At 40.4% G+C, this 22251-nt stretch overlaps 1 protein-coding gene across 2 annotated transcripts in view; it reads left to right on the forward strand.

The window, feature by feature from the left end:
* SP3 (Sp3 transcription factor) overlaps window positions 1-22251 on the forward strand; it is a 33408-nt gene continuing 11157 nt past the window's right edge. The window contains exons 1-5 of one of the 2 annotated variants that reach the window (XM_064717812.1): window positions 1-269; window positions 607-731; window positions 910-1026; window positions 10402-10492; window positions 10598-11767. In XM_064717812.1, the coding sequence (XP_064573882.1) occupies window positions 263-269; window positions 607-731; window positions 910-1026; window positions 10402-10492; window positions 10598-11767 (1510 nt within the window). In that variant the 5' untranslated portion in view covers window positions 1-262. Of the gene's footprint in view, window positions 270-606; window positions 732-909; window positions 1027-10401; window positions 11768-22251 lie in introns of both variants that reach the window. The other variant, XM_064717811.1, reaches the window with a different exon arrangement.

Raw genomic sequence — 22251 nt, forward strand, 5'->3', positions numbered from 1 at the left:
GGCGGGCGGCGGTGTCGGCCGGGCCCCCTCTCCCGCGGCAAGCCCCACCTTTCGGCTTTCCCGCACCGTCAATCAAAATAGGAAAAAAAACCCGGAGTAGGCTCGGGCCGCCGCCGCCGCTTCAGCCCGCCGTGAGCACAATAAGCATGTCCCCGGCGGCAGCCGCCTAGCCCCAGCCAGCAGGGCCTGTGTGCGAGCCAGCCAGCCTGCCTGCCTGCCTCCCGCCCAGCCAGCCAGCCAGCCGGCCGCTCGCACTCACACCATGACCGGTACGTACGCACCGACCGAGCCGCCCCGGGGGCTCCCCGCTCCTGCTCCGGCCCTGCGCGTCCCCGCTCCGGCCCCGGAGCGTCCGTGTGCGAGCGAGGCGAGAGCGGCACTGAGAGCAGCAGCAGGAGGAGCAGGGGGAGGAGGGAGAAGAGGGGCAGGGGCAGCAGCACGGGGAGGAGGAGGAGGAGGAGGAGGAGGGCTCCGTGCGGGAGGGCGGGGGGAGCGCTGGGGTTAGGGGGGGGAGAGGGAGGGAGGAAGGGAGGGAGGGAGAGAGAGGGAGGGGGGTGATCGCTCCCGTCAGTGACTCTCCCCTCCCCCTCCCCGCTGTGCCCGCAGCTCCCGAGAAGCCCGTGAAACAAGAGGAAATGGCTGCCTTAGACGTGGACAGCAGCAGCCACAGCGAATATCTCCAGCACGGCAACGGCGCCGCCTCGGCCTCCGCCGGGGCGGCCGCCCCCCAGGTGAGCGCAGGCCCGGCTGGGCCCCTTCCCCCCCTCCCCCGGGTGACACGTTGTGAGCGGGGCGCGGAGCCGGTGCCGCCGCCGCCGCTTCCTGTGTGCGCGTCTGCGAGGAGCCCGGTCGCTGTCCCGCACTAACCGCCACCCCCCTTCTCTCCCTGAACCCGCCCATTGTGGGTAGGACGCGCAGCCGTCACCGCTCGCTCTGCTGGCGGCCACCTGCAGCAAGATCGGCCCGCCGTCGCCGGAGGAGGATGAGGCCGCCGCCGCCGCCGCTGCCTCTCACTCTGCCGGAGCGGTGAGTGCCCGCCCCGCCGCTCTCGCACGGCCTGCCGGGGGGAGAGACAGCACAGCCAGCCCGCCCGCCCGGGGGGAGGGACGGGACACACGGCACTGCCCGCCCGGGGGGAGGGACGATAGCAGGGCCGACCTGCCAGGAGAGGGGTCCCCGGGCTCCCCTGCCTCTCCAGGAGGAGCTGGGCTCCCGGGAGGAGGAGGGAGCCAAGCTCCCCCCTCCCCCGCCATTGGGAGCGGCGCCTTCATTTACTTTCAAAAACGGGGGGAGGCGGGAAGCTTCCCTCCCCCGACCCTGGCACCGGAACGGCTCGCTCGGAACCCGGAGAGGCTGGGAGGCATCTCACCTCCACCTGAGCGCGCCCCCGGTATCCTCGCTCGGCTGTCAGCCTGGAGCCGCGCAGCCAGGCGGGAGCACAAAATGAAGGCTGGCAGTAGGGAAGGATGTAGTGAAGTAAAATGGCTGTTTAGAAGCGAACGCGGTGGTGGAAAGCTGCTTCCTGTATCGCGCTGTTTTTCTAAGGAGAGTTATCATGCGTTCCTCGTAGCGTTTTCTGTCCTTATCTCTCATGCGCCGTTGCCTCTGAAAGGAGCCTTGATGACCTCGGGACCTGGTGTGATGAGATGGATCTTGCAGGCTAGAAACGTATTCTTGCTGAAGCTAGTTTAACAATCCCCATAACAAAAGCCTAATGAAAACTCATCTTCCTTAATTGGTCTAGCTAAATCTCGTGTTGACATATGCTCATAAAATTCAAAGCGATTATGCATTTCTAAATAACTGATACCTAAATATATTCACATATTTCAAAGAGTTCCAAAATATCTTCTAAAATGACGTGATGTCATGTTGTGGCCTTGGCCCTTGGAAAATTGCACGTATTACCTCTAATTTTTTTTTTTTACAAAAACATCTTTAAAGTTAGAAAAAAAGAGTGCCTTTTATTTTTCTTCTTTTAAAGCAAGTCTTGTTTTTTAAACTTGCTGTGCAACAGCATTGTATGGTGTTACGATTTTGTAAATAGGAAGAAAAACTGCAAAAGCATTGTACTGGTGGATGAAGTGGCTTTGTCAAGCTTTTAACAAATGTCAAAGTGTTACTGATAGAAGTTTCTAAATACTTGCTAAACTTTAAAATAATTTTCATCTGTACATTACAGCTTACTTTACATAAGGGAAGCTGAAGCAAAATAGCTGTCTGAGGTCATACAGCAGGTTATAGACTAATGACAGAGCTCAAAAATGTATTAGAATTCCAACCCCTTTTAAGCATCCTTTCTGCCAAACCTATTTATTTGCTCAACCAGTGTGTTTTAAAAAATGTTTCTAGATGTTTTAAAGTGCCTGATAGTGCTAAGATTTGTTTCATAGTACTGGATGCATAGAGTGCTGAAGAGCATAAACATACTGAAAAACAGATGATGGTTAAATGATTGCTTACTTTCTATATTGATCTTTAAGATTGTTCTTGCTGTACAGCTGGAATTGTGCATCTTGGGGATGGATTGATTGATGAGGAGGAGCAGTAGGTCTGACAGGATACTAGAATGCTGCTGCAGGACACGTGGTTCCTGGCAGTTCAAAATGGGCAAAACAGTTTTGATGTGGTACTCCTTTACTCCTATTAAGTTAATATGTTGTTGTCTTAATGTTTAAGGGGCTTTTCAGGGGAAAGCAAATGCAATTCAAGAGAAGCCAAAATCTTAGTTAAAAATCTAAATGAATATAAGCTCACTCACTACTTTCCATACGTGCAGATAGGCCCTTCCTACATATCTTCTGTGAGTTAGGTTATAGCATTCTGGTAATTTTTACACTCCTACAACCTAACTCTTGAATGATTCAGAATATTTTGGGTGGAAACTAAATATAAATTGAAGGAGATACCTGACAGTAGCTGAACTAGACACTGGAGTTAATTAATATGACCTTAATAAAGAGAGAGGAGGGACTAAAGGCCCTGAAATACATTCCTTGTGAAAAACAGAAGAACAAAAGAGATTTGGTGCAATAAAGAGTCTTTTTTTTTCCTGGTCTTCTGTGATTATCATATTGGAGGGTGGAAGAAAGGAGGAAGCTAAAAAGTCTTACAGTGTAAATACCTCATAAGTGGTATGGAAAATGAAATCTATATTCACAGACGAACATAATTCTCTTCCTGCAGTTTGTGATGCTCATCCCTTTCCCAGGAGTATAGCTCAATCAGTTTGAGACCTCTGCATGGGTGATGGTGCCTAATGTAGCAGTGGGAGGGCAGCTCTTTCCTGTTATATTCTATCCTTGGACTGCAGTTCTGACTGCTGAACAGCTGGCAAACTCTCAATCTACACTAATGGATAGTAGAAGTCAAACTAGGTATTTCCTCGTAGAAGTGCTTGAAGAGCTTACATGTCAGTGGATAGCGATACTGTTGTTTCAGGGTTGTTTTGTTACTATTTTACTGACATTTGCTTGGTAGAAACTGGCAGGGCTGGAGCCAGCATGCTGGGCTAGCATACTGCTTTCCTGGCTGAAATGGTATGCTGCAGCTGCTCCCCAAGAGACCAGCAGTATGATTTAAAAGCAACAGCAAAACTCCCCTAGGAACGCAGGGAATATTGCGTGTCTGGGATCTGGGGAAGAGCTGGAGCAAATGTGATTGTTTTTGTAATGATTTAGCTGGCCCTGCTTTGAGCCCAGGGGTTGGACCAGGTGACCTTCAGAGGTCCTTTCCAGCTGAAATTATCCTGTGATTCTGTATTGGTATCTGAGTCCAGGCCTACGGTGTGAATGCTCATTGCTGTAACACCACTGAAAGGATTAGTGAGGAAGTAAAACGACTAATGAAAATGGCAGCTGCTTGTAATGAAAAGGAAATGAAGAAGGCAATTGAGAGAACTAAACTCAACCCTCTTCTCCTTTCCGTCCTGTCAATGACCTGGCAGGTTGTCTTTAGACAGCAAGGTTTTCAGCTTGGCTGATGATTCTGGTTGGAACTGTATTTCTTTTTGGATGAGAGGCACTAGCAGGCATTACTGCTGATCTTGTCTTTGTGCATTGATGAAGATTGCAGTCTTTCAGCTGTGACACCGTGATTTACTCTGCCTAATGATCAACCAACCCCAGTATGTTATGTCATGGTGTTTGATATTAATGTAGATGGCCTTGAGTTTGTGGCTTACTTACCTGAGCATCTTTTCCTTGGTTGCCATACTGCTGCATCCATGGCTGGTTCAAACACTTGCCATGGCAGCTTTGCCTTGTATATTGCTGTCTGCTGGTTTGTGTGAGAGCCTTGCTGGGATGCTGTGTGCTACTGCCCGACCTAGAATGACAACTCATGTTTTGGCCTCTAAGGATGTCTTTCTCTCTTGGGAGTTCAAAATCTGAGAAGTTTTAGTTTGGGTCTTGCTTTTTCACTATTTATCTTTGACTAATAATTCCACTTCAAACTTCTATATTTAGGATTCTTTTTTCATTTAGTTATAAATACTCTAGTTTCATTCCAGTTTAAACATCTGCAAAGATTTTAGCATTAGGTGAAAATCAGAAGCAAAGCCGAAGATGGTAAAGCTTTACATAAGGGAGGAAACAAAAGAGCAGACATATTTAGGTCAAGCAGAGCCTTGATGGTCAGCTGTGTGCTTGTAGCATGATCAGATGATGGTTTAAGAAGCTGCAAAGCTGAGATGATAACCAGTTGTTTATGTTCTTACTTCATTGTCATGCAAAGCTAAAGGCTGTCTTGGAACTCTGATGCTCCCCAGGGCCATTGTTATGGTTGTGCTGGGTGAGCAGAGGCTGCAGGACTGCTGGGAGGTTGGATGGGAGGTCTGGAAGGCGAATTGGGAAGAGTGGCAGGCTGGCTGAGAAAAGTGTTGGCTCTGACAGCCGCCAGAGAACGGGAGCTTCAGAGATGGCTGCCCCAGCTGGGGTGTGTAGATGCATCTTGTGTGAAGTGGGCTGCACTGATTGGCTAGTCTTTAAAAGAAAACCAAGGTTTAGGAGGAATTATTTATTTGATTTATTTGTGTTGTTGTTTACCAACAAGATGTGGAAAACATTTGGACAGGTTAATAATTTGCATATGTGGGGAAAGATGAGTATAATTCCTCTGCAGTAGACAAAGCATTTCTGTGTATCTTGGACAAGTAATGGCTGGATTGCTTTGGCATATCTTGAGCTTTAGAATTGACTATAGGTGCTTCACAGAATTTATTGAAAGTCTGGAATTATAGTTGATTTATGTCTCAGAAGATTAACCATCTGAGGTGCACCTAGTTTAAACTCAGTTTAGGAGGAAACAGGGAGAATGCTGACAGGATGGAGAAAGACGAAGGTGTTTTAAATTTCATGTTTTCCATCCACTAGGCAAAAATATGCCTGAATGCCACGTGTGTCAGAGTTAACTATACTGCTTGGGTTTCTGGCCTATATGGTCATTTTGAGGAAGTTCAGAATTATTCTGACATCCATTTTTGCTTTTGTGGGTGATAAGATAGCTTCCTCATGCTAGGTTTCTGGATGTGAACAGATGTACCAGAACCTGTTCAGCCACTATAGAAAAGTTTGCCTGGAATTATCTTGCTTCTCTCTGTTCTCTACTTTTGCAAAACAAAGAAGTTTCACTAGAATGTGATGGCTAACAGTGTATTTGTCCTGTTGCTGTCCAGAAGCTCAACTTTTAAAATATTCTTTGGTTTTTGTATTGCAATTATGTCTTTCCAATACTGGATCAGAGCCACATGTTGAAGTTATTTTAGAAGGTGCTTCAGGGATGTTCTTAAAAATTTTGGTTATTTCTCCTAATAGTTTTGGAGAAAGCAAGAAAATGTATGGTTTAAAACATTTCCATATTTAAAAGCAGCATAGACAAAAAAGTTCTCTAATATTAAATATTAGCAAGAAGTGTAAGATTTCATAGAAAGTGTAGGCTGGTAGGGATGTCTGGAGAATGTCTGGCCTGCCCCTCCTAGCTCAAAGTAGAGTCAGTGAGAGGAAGTTGTTCAGAGCTGTGTCCAGTGGGTTTGAATGCCTCCAAGGTTAGAGACTCCACTGTCTCTCTGGGCAGCACGTTCCAGTGTTTGATAAACCCATGTGATATAAACAAGAGGCTTCTTCTGACATTGTGGGAGACAGAGTCAAAAGCCTGACTAATGTAGTGATAAAGAATATGTCTTGCCAAAGCCCATCTACCAAGCTAGTCATAGGGCATTGTGAGGTGAGTTAATTCAGCATTATTTCCCCTTCCTAAGTGTAGGCTGACTACTTCTGAACACTACTGGTTTTTTTACCCTCAAGATTATTTTCAATTAAGGTTAATATTTTCAAGGTTATTTTCAAGGTTATTTGTTCCAGTGCCTTCCAAAGATCAAGCTGTAAGGCTGACTGATCCCAGGCCCTCTTGTTCTCTTGATGATTTGAGAGACCCTTCAGCAGCTGAGTTAAAAGCAGGAAGAAAAACCATTCCATGGGGTGCTAGTTTGGCATGCAGTTATATTGAGATTCGTATACATATATAGATTTAATAATTAATAAACAAAAGATAATAACTTGTGATCTAGTTAAAAATGTTTACTAGTTTCTTAGTACTTCAGCTTCCTTGTTTCTACTAAGGTCAGGGATATTGTATTGTCTTAATTTGGAAAAGTTCTGAACTTCTGCTGATTGATAAACTGTTGAAGTTTTAGCTCCAGTTGTCCATGTCAAGCAAATAGATGTAGATATTCTTTAACTGAGATACAGTTAGATATATTTCACCAGTTGGGAGTTTCTTTTAAAATAAGATTTTAAGCAGCCCCAGATAATGCTTTTTCCCCCAAATGCTCTTTGTTTTTCCAAACATTTGATTTGGGCGGAAGTATTTCTCTAAATTGAGTGGCTTCATTGGCAGAGGGCTCAAACATGCAACAGAATTAATTTCTCTTAACAAACAGCTTTGTGTCAGCTGAACAACAGTGACTGATGTTGAACATGTTTTTAACCCATGGCAAATACAAGATAGAATGTATTAGCTCATACTTTAATGAAAGAGTTGAAGCAAGTGCATTTTATCTTGTATTTGTAATGACCTAAGAATGCACAGATAGTTTACTGTAGCTTGGTAAACACATGGTATTATTAAACCCATGCATTAGAACCCTAACTCTTTCATAAAACAACAATTTGGATGAGGCAGTGTCCAATCTTCTTCATTAGGTGTGTGATTTTTGAATGTTTAGGAGCTCGTGACTCATTATCTTTCCACCTCTGGTTGTTTGGCTGATGCTTTTGCTCCAGGGCTAAATGGGGCAAAAAGGACTTTCTGAAAAGTGCAGTAAAAAGCTGTCCACCAGCACAGATAAATGTTTGATGGACTTTTGTAATAGAACACTGATGGCTAATGACATGTGCCCATTTGACATGCTGAGACGCAGGTATCTACAACAAATACCAGTTTTTACAGGGGTCTTTCTCTGCTTTCCTACTCTCCATTTTACTTTGGTGAAGCATATTTAATTTTTATTAAGTCCTGTCATTCAGTATGGTTTAGATCACTTCTGAAAGGTATTTTATCTGCTTTCTCTTATCTCCTTCCACATTTCACTTAATGTTGCTGCAATTTTATCTAAATATATTGAACAAGACAATTACTAGATTTTTATTTATCATGGCTCATGATTCTTCAGGGATGAGACTTTTCTCTCAGGACATCTCTTTATTTTAGCCACTGGAAATTATACAAGGCCTGTTAAAGAATCAAAAGACAGGCTGAACAGTGGTTGTAGCTTTCACTCTTTGTTGGTACTTGACCTTTCTTCAGGTGGACATATCATTTGATTTAATTCATCCTATGCCTTGTGCTAGCTACTTTCTTTGCTCTGTTCCTGTCTCTTTTTCTTGTTTCCTGATGCTGCTTCCAGTGAATTCCCTGTTGCTTCCTGTTCTCTCCTCCTTGGCTGAGTTGTGCTGAACTTTCCTCAGATCTTTGTCCCTTCCTCTTGAAACAGGCTTTGGATTGCAACAGTCCAGCCTTCTCTTAAAGGAACAGCTGCCAAATAACTGCTGCCTGAGTACCCGTTGATAAGGAAACTGTTGCTTTATCTCCACCCTCTCCATAATTTCCTCTGAGAAATGCTGGCTGAGACAGCAAACTGGTGTGTTTTGAATGTAAAGCTCAGTAAGTGACTGGGCTGCAGATGTTGCTGCTCATGTCTCAGTGGCAGAACTCCTGAGTTACTTCAAAATTGCTTAATTGCCTGAGGACATAAAGAATGGTTATTACTCTTTAGTTAGTAGGAAAAGAAGTCCAAGAAATGTCTTCTTGTGTCAACAGACTTTGTGAAAGAACATAACAGTCAATCTTGTTATGACAGGCTGATAATGACCATTTGAGATTAGAGATCATCCTCAAATACTCCTTACTATACGGGGTTTTTTCATGCTTTAATGGTAGCAATTTTGATAGCTGCCAGATAGCTCCTTGAAAGCCTCACCCTCTTTTTGCTTCTCCCTCCACAAGATTCAGCTGGTGGTGTCTGATACAGTCAGCTGTAAGAGCAATGTGAATAACAGGCATTTTATGTTGTGTGTGTAGCATAGCTTCATATCCTCATGCATGGCTGCCCTGAACTTCTCCATGGCCTGACAAGTGCATCTACTAAAAGATTGGCTCTGTTGTGCTAAAATCCTCGCAGAGCAAGTTTTGAGGGAAGATTTCACTAGATCATGAAAACGTGAGATGTGTGCCCAACATGAAAATGCCAATATGGAAATCAACATATGTTTTGGGAGAAGAATAAAGTAGGTCATTTCCATATCACTAAGGAGACAGGTTCCCTTTGAAGTATTTCTGTGGAGGATATTACATATGAATAGACATTGACATGTTACTGCATATTAGATCAGTCCAGTTTAACCTAAGCTTTCAACATTTGCTTGTACATAGTTTTCAATCAGTGAGTAATTACATCAGACTTGTAATGGTTTATATTGCTTTTCTTTTCTCTTTTGTTCCAACAGCTATCAACACATTATATTATACATTTATTTTATAATGACACACTTTAAACATATAACAGTCAAATTTTTGCTTTTGGTATTGTATGACTGATGTTTACCCCTGATTTTTATAGATCTTTTGATATTTTATGAAACCTTCAGTTAATAAGTATTTATATGCTTGTGAATTGTGTAGTTATGAACTTTCTTAGCAGCATTTCAGCAACATTAAGCACAAGTCTATAAAGGTAATATGGTAGCAGAGGAAAACAGAACTTGTTGCCTTCTTCTAGGTGAGATATGTGACATGGAATGTTACATGTTTTTCTTCTAGTATTGTAAGTTACAAGCTTGAAAGACCAACAAATTTTTTTTTTTTAAATTACGTTTTTCCATTGGTTTACTGTAGTATGGTTAAACAGATAAGGACACACTTTACTTCATATTTTTTAGATCGATGGTTACTTACAATACCAGTCTGGTTGACTATGCAAATCTGTGCTAGGCATTGCAGGATGTTAAATCTAAATCTTAATACTCTATTCTGAAAAAGCTTGCTTTGGTAAAGAAAGGTAAGTACAATTTACCTTTTCTTTACTGAATAAAAACCAAATGCATAATAGTTTCTTTAGGCATCTGGGGTCTACTCTGAAACGCTGGCCTTTTCTATTGTTCCAACTTAATGAAGAAAGATTTTTTTTTTTCCCCTCCTAACTGGATGCATATGACTAATACAAATATGATTTCAGTGTAAAAGTTCTTAGTCTAGAAGTCTTCTTCCTTAGCAAAACTAACTCCTACAAGCTTATGAATACTAGAGCTTTGTGTTAAGTGCAGCAAACTGAGGTTGTCCTGTCTTTCCAACTGTGTGTCTACATTACTTCTTAACATTCTGTGTACTGCTGGGAGTCACAACATGCACAAACAGCAAACAGAGTTGGAAGGCAGGGAGCTCCAGGAGGCAGAGGCAGCTCTGGCTTCATGGCGGTTCCTCCACACGTGTGCAGGAGGTGCCTAGCTGGGCAAAGAGTGTGTCCGAGTCTCAGGTGGTGAGAACTCCAGCAGCCCCTGCCAGCTCCCTGCTTCCCACAGCCAGGGGTTTGGGTTACCCAGCAGCCCTGCCACCAGAATAACCCTGCTGCTGGTCACCTGACAAAGCCATGACACAGGAGCTGCATTTGACATGTCTGTGAGCAACGTGCAGCTCATGAGCCGCAGGCTGGCTACCCTGACTTAGGCAGCAGGTCCTTATAAAAATCTGTATTTCAAGTTTTGATCCAATTGTTGATGGTCATATGAGCTGTACTGCATGTTTTCCAGTAGTGTGTCAATATCTAGTGCTGAATTGCATGACTGGTCTAACACGTAGTCTGTACAGCATTTGTTTTAATTTTTTGTTTTCTTTTTTCTTTTTATTCAGACAGGGGATTTGGCTTCTGTGCAATTAGCTGGAGCTCCAAACAGATGGGAGGTCTTGTCTGCAGCTCCTACCACTATAAAGGACGAAGCTGGTAATATAGTACAGATTCCAGGTGCTGCCACAGTAACTTCAAGTGGGCAGTATGTCCTTCCTATTCAGAGTTTGCAAAATCAACAAATCTTTTCTGTTGCATCAGGATCAGATTCGTCGAATGGTACAGTGTCTAACGTACAATACCAAGTAATACCCCAGATCCAGACAGCGGATGGTCAGCAGGTTCAACTTGGCTTTGCAGCCTCTTCTGATAATAGCAGTATAAATCAAGAAACTGGTCAAATTCAGATCATTCCTGGCTCAAATCAAACCATCATTGCCTCTGGAACATCTTCAGCTAATATTCAGAATATCTTATCTGGTCAGTCTGGTCAAGTCCAGGTTCAGGGCGTTGCAATTGGTGGTTCGTCTTACCCTGGCCAAGCGCAAGTGGTTGCTAACGTCCCTCTTGGACTGCCAGGGAATATTACTTTTGTACCCATTAATAGTGTTGATCTAGATTCTCTGGGACTTGGCAGTGGTTCTCAAACCATGACAGCAGGCATTAATGCAGATGGGCACTTGATAAATACTGGACAGGCCATGGATAGTTCAGATACTTCTGAGAGGACTGGTGAGCAAGTTTCTCCTGAAATTACAGAAACTGCCACTGATAATGACTTATTTGTGCCAACGTCATCTTCATCGCAATTGCCCGTTACCATAGACAGTTCAAGTATATTGGAACAAAATGCAAATGACTTGACCACAACTAGTGGTCAAGTTCATGGTTCTGATCTTCAGGGAAATTACATCCAGACATCAGTCTCTGATGACACGCAGGCTCAGAATATTCAGGTCTCCACAGCACAGCCAATTGTACAACACATACAGCTACAAGAGTCGCAGCAGCCAACCAGTCAAGCCCAGATTGTACAAGGTATCGCGCAACAGACAATCCATGGTGTTCAAGCAAGTCAAAGTATATCTCAACAGGCTCTTCAAAATCTTCAACTGCAGCTGAATCCTGGAACTTTCCTAATTCAGGCACAAACAGTGACCCCTTCTGGGCAGATAACCTGGCAGACATTTCAAGTGCAAGGAGTTCAGAACTTGCAGAACTTGCAAATTCAGAATGCACCTGGTCAACAAATAACTCTGACTCCTGTGCAGACTCTCACTCTTGGTCAAGTTGCAGCAGGTGGTGCGTTGACATCAACTCCAGTTAGTCTAAGCACTGCTCAATTGCCAAATCTACAGACAGTTACAGTAAACTCTATAGATTCTGCTGGTATTCAGCTGCACCAAGGAGAAAATGCTGGCAGTCCTGCAGGTATTTATTTTACTCTTTTACAAAAGATTGGTTTTTATTACTGCATGTTGTTGGTTTAAATGGCAGTTATCAGAACATCATTGTCTTGCTATTGAAGCCTACAGATACAGTGCGTTCAACATCGTGATGATAGATTTTATGTGAAAATGCTGTTCAGTCAGAAACTGTGATTTTAAAACATAGTCCTACCTCACTCCTTTTAGTATGAGCTCATGTAATTCCCAAATAGTTATATTAGTTAACAGCACTTCAGTGTTTGTACTTAAAGGTTTACCCTGGAGAAGATTTGTATACTAAAGTGGAAAGGGGGAATCTGGCTGTCAGCTGCCACTCTTCTAAGGCATCAGTATCGTTAACACACCCATTCTTCCTACTCCTGAATGGATGGCGTTTCTATGGAAAATACAAATATTTCTGTTGATGCAATTTTTTTTCCTCTTAAAATTTTCAGACCCCCTGAGGTGCTGTTATTCATCTGCTCTTTCATTAAATTAATTTCCTTCTGATTTACTATCAATGTTACTATGATGTAGGGAACTTGTGTACGGGTCAGTGAAACAAGCATATATCAAAATGGAGGCTATGCTTAAGAGTATGTGTGAATTTTCAGTACTGCTTACTTGTATTACATTTTATAGTACAATTATTAATTATGAGTATCACAGTGTTTTATCTTGGTGGAGAAGAAATATTGTTTTCTTAAAATAGGTGTTTATTAATGTGAAAAGAAATAAACATGTCTGTTTATTTTTGATAAATTTAATACAGTCCATTCCTAATTTCAGGGCATAACTAGCTAAACGAAAAGTAAGAGATTATTGTGGTTCAGGAGGTTTTGCTATACCAGAAGCCACTCAAACACATTATTGGGTTGTGCTTAGGCTAGTTATGAGGGGCAGAGTTGCACAAAGTAGCTTGGAATCACTGTTTTACTATAATCATGTGATCCAGCCCTCTGGTTCATCAAGATACTGAAGCATAAATATTTAAGTGAAGCATGCATGGTTTGTATGTCTATTTTAGCTTGTGAGAAGAATGCAATGTTAAGTGAAACATGCCTAGAAGACCTGCTGAGCTTTGTTTCAAAAGGCTACTGATTATAATACCTATACAGTTTCTGATACTGCTGTATTCTGTGTCAAGAAGCTTGCTTTCCCATTTGAAATCTAAAATTTGAATTGAAAATACTGTGCTGGGATTTTTTTAGTTAATTTTGTTTTGGAATTTACTTCTGTATTATGAACTTACCATCAAGTAAAGTTATTCAGATCTAGATAAGCCTACTTTTCACTGGCTTGTAGACAACAGCACCAAAGGGATATGCTCTGCTTGCAGCATTTGCTCTTCTGTCTGATCTTGATTCTTAAATTTTCTGTTTACAGTGACCACAGGAAGTCTTGGTTTGTCTCCATCACACATTGTTAGCTCCAAGGACATAGATATCAGTAACAAAAGGCATATAATCCTGCATGTTAATACAGCTAAACTCAGATGTCAGAATCTAAGTCTCAGAAAAAGAGCCCTTTACTAATTATTATTATCTCTCTGGTTAATACAAGGAGGATTTTTTCTGAGATTTATATTTAGTATAGGATCATGTAGCTAATGATATTGCTTGTGGACTAATGTAGCAGAAACTTGAGAAGAAGACTAGAAAGGAAAAGGAGAAAGAAAGCAAAAAAACCCCGAACCAGCTAGGCACATGAGAAAGAAGTTGAGTCTGATCTGTGGTGTGTATTGTTTTGTCTGTTGATCATTCTCAAGAGTGTTTCAATGGTGGTTTATAATAAAATGCTAGGGAGTTTCATCAAGTGTTCTTTAACTGTATTCTCCTATAAGGAATTTCACATGGGAAGGGAAGAGACTACATGGGATATAGGAGATGTGATTAAATAGGCAGAAGTACTGGATGAATAGCAGAAACTCTTGCCTTAAGTGCATTGCTATAAACACCTGGTTATATTAAAGATAAGGTGGAGATTTATGGTAACATTTTTCCTCCTTGTCTAGGAATAATAAATGGATTGGAAGGTATTAAAACTGCCCATCCCTAAATTTGGGGAGAATGTAATTGGCCCTTCCTTTATGTTAGAAGAAGCTCTCTTTTCCACAAAAATGGTTAGTGTGACACTGCTGACAGAATCAAACTGAATTATCTTGATTGACTTTCAGTGTCTTTTCCATATGCATCTGGTATTTTGTCTGAGAGAATCTTTTTTAGAGGTGTTCCTCTTCTTCTTATTTATAACCCCTCACAACCTTTCTTCAGTTTGGAGAATAAATACACAATTAGAAGCAGATTATGAAATCATAGGGGCCTTTTTTCAGTCAGAAGTATATTGTTGTTTTACAAATAAGGAAAAACAGTTTAATTTTAAACTGAAAGAAGAAGGTAAGTGGAAGAGACAGCAGAACAAGAGAAGTTCAAGGGTGTGAAGCTACTTGATTCCTTTTTTTTTTTTGTCCACTACCAACGAGCTTTGAAGCAAGATAAGAAGGGTTTCCCTGTTTTTTCTCCCCCAAGCTGGATAATGCACTCCTTTCATACCAAGTAGAGTCAGGCTGTATTTTCTGTTTTCATTTAAGAAAATTTGTCTACCTGGGGCAAAAATAAAAAGAACATATTCCTAGTTTTGTGTCAGAGATGGTTGGTAATTATCTGAAGTCCAAATAATGTACTTTGTTCTGTTAGCAGTGTGGCTGGGAAAGCAGTTAGGTTTTAGATTTCCGTTGTTACAGGCCATTGTGTGAGAGGTGTTCTTCCAAGGCTCACTCCCCAGGTAGGCAGCAGAGGATGTTTTTACTGTGCTTGTGTGCGAGGGGGAAAAATGTTTTTACCTAGGTCCTACATTTTGTTTACATAATGGAAAACCATTGAAACCCTAATACAAAACGAATAGCTTTGTCCAGTAAATGTCCATTTTTCTTCAAAAGATGTCCAGTAATTAAGTTTGTACCAAAATGTCCATTTTCTACAAGGCACACGTATGCACAGACCTACATTGCAGTGAATTTGTTCTGGAAAATTTTGGCCAAGCTTGTTTTTCTGAGGATGTTTATTAGAGCTCATGTTCCTCATTGTGCTCAGTGTTGTGGTGACCAGGGGAAGGGTATTGGTTACTCACAGCCAGGACTCCTCAGCATTGCTTTTCTAGCAAAAAGCTGTATCAAATAGTGTCTATATGTTAAGCACTGCAGGGAGACACCTTTCTCACCTGAGTATTGGCTTCACTCTTCTGGTCTTGAGAGGAAATTAAACCTGAGAAAGCTCTCTAGAAGTGTACTTCTTTTGTTGGCAGTTTGTAATAAAATACTGTGTTTTGTATAACAAACAGAGCCATTACATGCACAGTTCACATTACTCTTTAGTGACTTGCCTAGTCAAGAAAGGTGGAGTTTTTTATTAGCATGTTTATATAGATTTCCTCTTCAAACACTTCATATAATGTAGTGTTTATTTTGGAAAACTTACAGGAGCTGAAATGTACCAACTTGGCCTTCATGTTTCTGATCCTGTAAGTTTTGTCAGTTTGGAAGAATTTTAAAGTTACTGGATTTTCCCCCTGCCCTCAAGCCATTGTCCAGCTAAAGGAAACTTAATGATGTTAATAAAATTCTAATTGTAGTAGTGTCTCAGCTAATTTATTAATGTAGTGAATCAGTTTGGAATTGGTTATTTCCTGGAAAAAATGGCTTGGGATCAAGCCATATATATGCATTTATATGCAACCTATATAAGACCTTTACCAGGTCTTGTATAGGTTGCAATAACTTGTAATAGGATGCTGGATAATTTTCTTTACATACTTCTTTTGACCATTGCAGTAGCACCTGAAGACACTAGCAAATGACATGAAAGAAGGTAGCATTGGCTTGAGAATGGACTTTACTGCTTATCAACTCAGACACACTCACCTGGAAGATTCATTTATTTTAATAGAAAAAACTCTAGCCTACAAACAGTTTTCCAGGTTGGTCTACAGCTGGAATCAAGTCAAATGGATTCCTTTCAAGAGTTGACTGAAGTGTCACTCCAGCACTGAGGTCTTCATTCCTACATCTCTCTTCCCAGCTGCTGTTCTGCAGGAGTGTACACAGCTCCTGAAGAACTCATCTTCTTGCTGCATTGACCCCAGAGTCAGGGCTGTAGCTGGCTTGCCCAGCTGCTATGAATGGGAGTGGCTGCCTGTGTGTGGTGGCAGCTCCATCCCATCCCATCCCATCCCATCCCATCCCATCCCATCCCATCCCATCCCATCCCATCCCATCCCATCCCATCCCACCCCATCCCATCCCACCCCACCCCACCCCATCCCACCCCATCCCACTCCTGCCACAGTCTGATGGCTTTGGCATGCCGCAGTAATTCAGCTACTCTAAATTTGACCAAAAAATTGGCTGACAGTTTTCAAGGTAAATAGTTGCCCAAGAGAAAATTTATTATTTGTCTGCTGATACCTGGTGAGGCTTTGGTCTAATGTCTGTTTCCTAAAACAGTCTAAATGCTGAAACAAACAAAATAAAAAATGAAGTATTCACAGTTTTACTTGCTGGGATGGTTGTTTCAATGTTTTAGTGTTTCTGATGAAGTAGTGCAGAGTGCTACTTAAAGCATAGCTTTCTTCCAGCATCTAGAACTTTTCAAACAGTTTTGATTGGTTTTCAGTGTTTCACAGCTCAGTTTTTTTCTTTGTAACTTTCAGTTTTTAACCTTATTAATTTTAATTTCAATTATGCAGTTTTTCCTTCTAAGGCATTCTTTGTAACAAGACTTTGAAACAACGGCATGGTATAATTTTGAAATAGAATCTGATTTACAAAAGAAAAAAGTCTTATGAAATGCATGAAGTAAACTGAAGTAGTGATGTTTAGTAAATATTTTTATCTGTCAAAGTCTCTCTCTGGCTATCCAATTTTCATTTGAGGCATTTAGTTTTTATGTTGCAAAATCAAAACAGTTGAAACAATTCTCCCCACTATTTTCTTAATATGAAAATTAAATTGGAAACGGATGAGTTTAAGTTAGTGTGGGAATTAGAGCTATTTATGTACCAATCTTGTCTAAATAGTTTGCTGTCAGCATGCTTAAATTACATTCCTTATTTTAGCATCATTTTCAAAGGAAATTAATAAATTGTGGAAGAATTAGATGATCATGCTTTTATGTGTTTCACAGTTGTGCTTATAACAGCACATAGTAAATTATCTCACTTAAAGTTTGCAGAACTTCAGTTAGTCTGGTTAATTTTTTAGTGCAATATCTATTGTGGAATAGAATGATATTTTTACTTCAAATTCTTGAAAATATTAAATTGTTGCATCCTTCCTCTACATTAGTACTTCATGGACTTTTCTCCTCTTTGTTCCAAAACTGTTTATTAATGAATTTTCTTCACAGCTGGTGGTGGGAAGGTGCAAGTTTTTTGCATGGATGTTACTCCTAAGTAAATGTATGTCGTGTATGCCGAGTGTCTGGGAGTGCAGTATAGATTCTAAGAGCTATGGGGGTTGGCTTGAGTTACCTTAGTCTCAGATATGCTCAGGATGTTCACAAAAGAGTGTATTACCAGTTTCAGGTACATTCCTTTTGCAAGATACCCTGGCACAAAATGAATACTCTCATATACCTGTGGGGATCTATGGCAAGTATCCATGGAGTGAAAGAGGGAAGAGATTTTATTTCCAGTACTGCTACAATGTAAGAAGAAGGCTGGAAACTTGTCTTCTGTCTTTTTTCGGTCTCAGCACTTTAGGGACATTGTTTCAGGTCCTGTGCAGTTTTCTTGCCTTTTGAACCTCCTGGCAGGATCACATATTTTGTTCTGATCTCTGAGATCAGAACCAAACTTGTCTGTGTATCTGGCTTATAGAAAGTATCTGAAGTTTCTTGCAAGGACAATGACAGTCTTTTTATAATGCTAGGAGTACTCACCAGGACCCTAGTTGTGATTGCCCTCTTGAAGATCAGGCTGGGTTGTAGGAGGGTTGTCTTTTACTGCTTGTAGAAGACTCATATTTTTTCAAAAGGCAGTAATTTCAAGAGTAAAAGATGATCAAAATGCACATTGTCAATGGCATTGTCATAATTTATCATAGAGAAATGATAGTTCTCAAACTGCATCTAAAATTCGTGCCAGTATTTAATTCATGTATTCCAAGTATGTCTTGTACTTCATTTAATCAAAGTGTTTTCCTCTATCCTAGTAAGACACTTGCTGTGCAGAACTCTCAAGTATATTATATCAACAACAGTGTCATCATTGATTTAAATAAAAAAATTAGGTTTTAATCTAATTGTTCATATAATTGCATTTTGAGTGCACTAATTCTGTCCCTACTTCTTTGAGTCTTTGTTTACTCTTTTTCAGTGTTATCACAGTATTAACTTTTTTCAAACCCACTGGAGCATTCACATGACCAAAGGCTCACAGCATTAAAACTGGAGAGCTCTTCAGCCTTCTCTTAAAAAGTGTCAAATGAAAATTATTATTCTGTTGATTTATTAAGTGTTTACTTCCGTAGCTGTTTTTACTGTCAGTGGGAAGCTTTTCATTGTCATCTAGTAGTAGGACAATTATTTGGCTTTTACTTAAATACAGGACAGAAACACTTACTGAACAGTTTTGTCTTCCTGAATTACTGCTGACAATTCTGTTGTTTGACCCTAGCAGCAATCAGATACTCTTCTATGTGGAAACATTTAGTCCTCCTGGTCAGAGAATTCGCTGTCCTCTTGCTTTCCTTACATATTTCTGGAGTTAGTGGCTTCTTCAGTATTAAGCATGGTCAACTCTTATTCCCCTATTTAGTTAGACCTTCTTGGATGTTCAGCTTTGAGAAGAATAGAAAAAGTAAGCGTATGCTGGAGCAGACATTACTGTCTATACGAATCCAGAATCTGTAGACATCTCAAGTGAGTACAGTTACTGTAGGGCAAGTAACTGTTCCTTGATGCATCCTGTGTTCCTTGAGGTAGCACTGCCTGAAGAACTTTAATCATTTAAATACTTAAGTATTTGCTTTAGAGTAATGTATAGGATCAGTTGGCAATACACTGTGTGGCATTTCTTGCAAGGAAACAAATCTGTTACTGTATTTTTAATAATTTTGCTGGTACTGCTTGAGTACTGTAAGGTCCTGCTCTTAGGCTTGTACACAACAGTTATTTTTCCTCAGAAACTTAAAATCTGATTTAGAGCTGTTGAATCTAGATGACAGTCTTTTTTCTGCGTTGAGGTTCACCAGTATTTCAAGATGATGCTTTGCAGTGTACCTTATGTTGCCTTGTAATTTATTGTGTAATAAAAATGTCCAAATTCACACTTAAGATGTGGGGGCAAATCAGAGTAAAAATCATTATTTCTGTTGAGTTTCCTGTCTGAAAGGCTTGAACAGCTGGTCAGCTAGTAGAGGAAGTTTAATTTAGATAGTTCAGTTTAGATGGGGAAGAACAAGAACAGTGTCTTAGGAAATTTAAATTCCAAGGGAATGTGGGTTGAACTGTAGAGAAAACAGAAAACAACAGGAGAAGATGGAAAGGAAGTGGAAATTAACATCTCTTTTACATATCTTTTCTTGGGAAAGGTAGAAAGGGAAGCCCCTATTTGGAAAAATAAACAATCAGAAACAATTGAAATGGCAGTCAAAGTGTGATTTTGTGAGGAAATTGGTGGGAAGGTATGTGCAGTGCTGCTGAAAATCTTTTTTCAGTTTAAACCATATTTCTGCTTCTCTGATCAGGAACTTGTAAAGCTTGGCTGAGTGAAAGCGCAGGGTGGCTTTCAGCATCCAGGAAGAGCAGCTGAACTAGAAGCTCACAATTTGTAGACTGTTACAATGTAATAAAGTGTGCCTTTGTGGCATTCTGCAAAGGCAGATATATTAAAAGATCTGCGTCCGCTTCCCTTCTCAGTTTACCCCTGTTTCTGTGGCTCTTGGGCAAACTAAAACTTTTTCCATAGATGAAGAAAAGAGCATGTTCCTAAGTTCTGTTTGAAACAGACCAAGACATAATGTGAAGATTAGTTGATGCATTCATCTGATACCTGGAGAAGTAGGTAAATGACCTGTGTATAGGAGTGAGCAACAGTATTTCTCTCCACCTAGATTATAGTTCCCCTGTACTTAAGAATAGTAAACTGTGTTTCCTTCTGCATTATTTCATCCTGTCAGTTTAGTTACTCTTCTCTGAAACACTTTAAACAAATCTCTTATTGGTTTTATTTGCCAAATGCACTCAATCTTGTTCCCTATTGTAGCCAGCTCTGGACTTTCTGTGACTATGAAATACTACCTTTGGATCAGAATTATTCACCAAGATCCCAATTTCCATCTTGGAAAAGCCAAACTTAAACCAAATCTAGCACACTAGACAGGAAGCAGAGCTTGAACACAATATATGTTTTTCAGAATCTGTTGGCAGTTTGAAACAATATCTTTGTCTAAAATTCCCCTTTGTGCTTACCTAGAACTAAGTCTCGAATTTAAAAATAAGGGCATATAGAAATTTGAAATCATGGAAGTAAAAGACTAATGAAGAAAATGTAACCTTGGTAGAAGACAAAAGTAGCCTCAAATTTGCTAGTGTTTGCATCAGCTTGTCATGACTTTATAGATTTTATAAATTATTTTAGGCCTCTTTTTTTGGAGAGTTTATGTAAATTCTCTCAGTTGAGCCTGAATTAGAATAGAGCACATCTAGAAGAGCACTGGGGAGACATGTAGTCTCTGGTATCTACATGAATTTTCATCTCAGATACCATTGCATTGGATCTCCACCTCTTCTCCATGGTTTGCCCTTTCAACAGCTTCATGAGTGGCCCCCCTCCTCCTTCCAAAAAATACTGGTGGAATTTTAACCTTATCTCTTGAAATAATGTAAAAACCTGCTTGGAGGGCAACAGACTCATTGGTTCTGAGGACCTCATATAAGGCAATCACATTCATTGTGGGTTTTGATGCAGTTCACTCTCTGCTATACTACTCCTGGAGAGGTTATTTAAACACTTTATCTATTGATATTTCTTCTAGTTTTGTTTTGTTTCAAGTATAGTCTACACAGGTAAGTATTAAAAAGTCCTGTCTGTAAATTGCCAGTTTATGTTGTACTTTTCTGTGTGCCAGGAGTAGAAGATATTCCTTCTGATGAATAACTAAAGCAATAGCTACACTTTCTGCCTTACCTAGATAACCAGAAAGCACAGCACAAAATTAAAAACACAGTACTACTTTGTCTTCATTTCAGTTTTGCATTTTTTAGAATAATGCTATAAACTATTGTATATCTATGCAAATTGTTGTCTTCTCCAGTATCCTCAACTGTTAGGTGTGTTTTTCTGTCCTTTTTTTTGTCCAAGTAAGTTTCCCAATTATGCATCAATCATTATAGAACTATTATAAGTCTCTGTGCTGCTGAAGGAATGGTGGTGATTGGGAGAAACTGGGAATAAACAGAGAGATAGTAATGAAAAAATGAAAGGAGCTCATGACAAAACCTTGTAAAGTGGAACAGACATCGCATAGAAGGTAGAAAGTCATGGATACTGCGTGCAGCAATAGACTTTTTGGACATGCTTCTACTCTTATGTGTATCTCTATTATTAGTGTGACTTTGGGAGGTCAGTGTAATAGGAGAAATCATATGGAATGTTTGACTTCAGTAGTGGGGTTGGGTCTTGGGAGCACAGATCCATACCCTAATTTGTTCCATTCATCTTTGCATATCTCTTTGGAAGTATATCAATGCAGTTTTAACTGGATTCAGCTACTGACTTTGCAGGCACGCTGTCTAATGTTAGGGAGATCATAATGAAATATACATTTTTAAAACTATATGTTATTTTATTAACAGTACTTAAATTGTTATTTTAAATAAAACAAGAATTTATACAGTGTATACTTTGTGTTACTTGATTGGTAGAAAATTTGGAGTATAATGTGTAACACACAGTCCTAAAGAACTGGTTGGAGACTTGCATTGGCCTGTGCTGGCAGCCTTGCTGTATTTAAATTCCTATTATGTGTCCTTTTGTGCAAGAGTGAATCAGGCTTCTGCTTTTTTCTAAAGTTGCTCTAAAATGCATTAGTATACTTAGTAGTTATTTGAAAGATAATTCTGTAAACTTTGTTTTATCGTGGTGTAATGTTTGCTTATATAAAAGCAATTTTATTTATAACATACAGATAATAAAGTTATTTTTAGCTGAGTCTCAGAAAATAGCTTAATTTGGTAGCAAAGTAGTTTGGTGGCTCATGTAGAAGACCAGAAGTCACCACAGGTTTCCTAAGTCTTCACGTGAAAGATGTTTATTATGGTGCTGTCTGAAATTGTGAACTTGTGATGGTAACAGTGAAGGTGTGCAGGTGATTTTGGGCAAGCTTAACACAGTTGTACCACGTGTGTAAAAATTCAGCACATGTGACTGCTTGTTCCTGGATTCCCACAGCTCAGAGCCTGTCCCATTCATGCAAACTTAATTTCTAAC

This window comes from Zonotrichia leucophrys, chromosome 7, assembly GCF_028769735.1.
Source record: "Zonotrichia leucophrys gambelii isolate GWCS_2022_RI chromosome 7, RI_Zleu_2.0, whole genome shotgun sequence".
Classification (NCBI taxonomy): Eukaryota; Metazoa; Chordata; class Aves; order Passeriformes; family Passerellidae; genus Zonotrichia; species Zonotrichia leucophrys.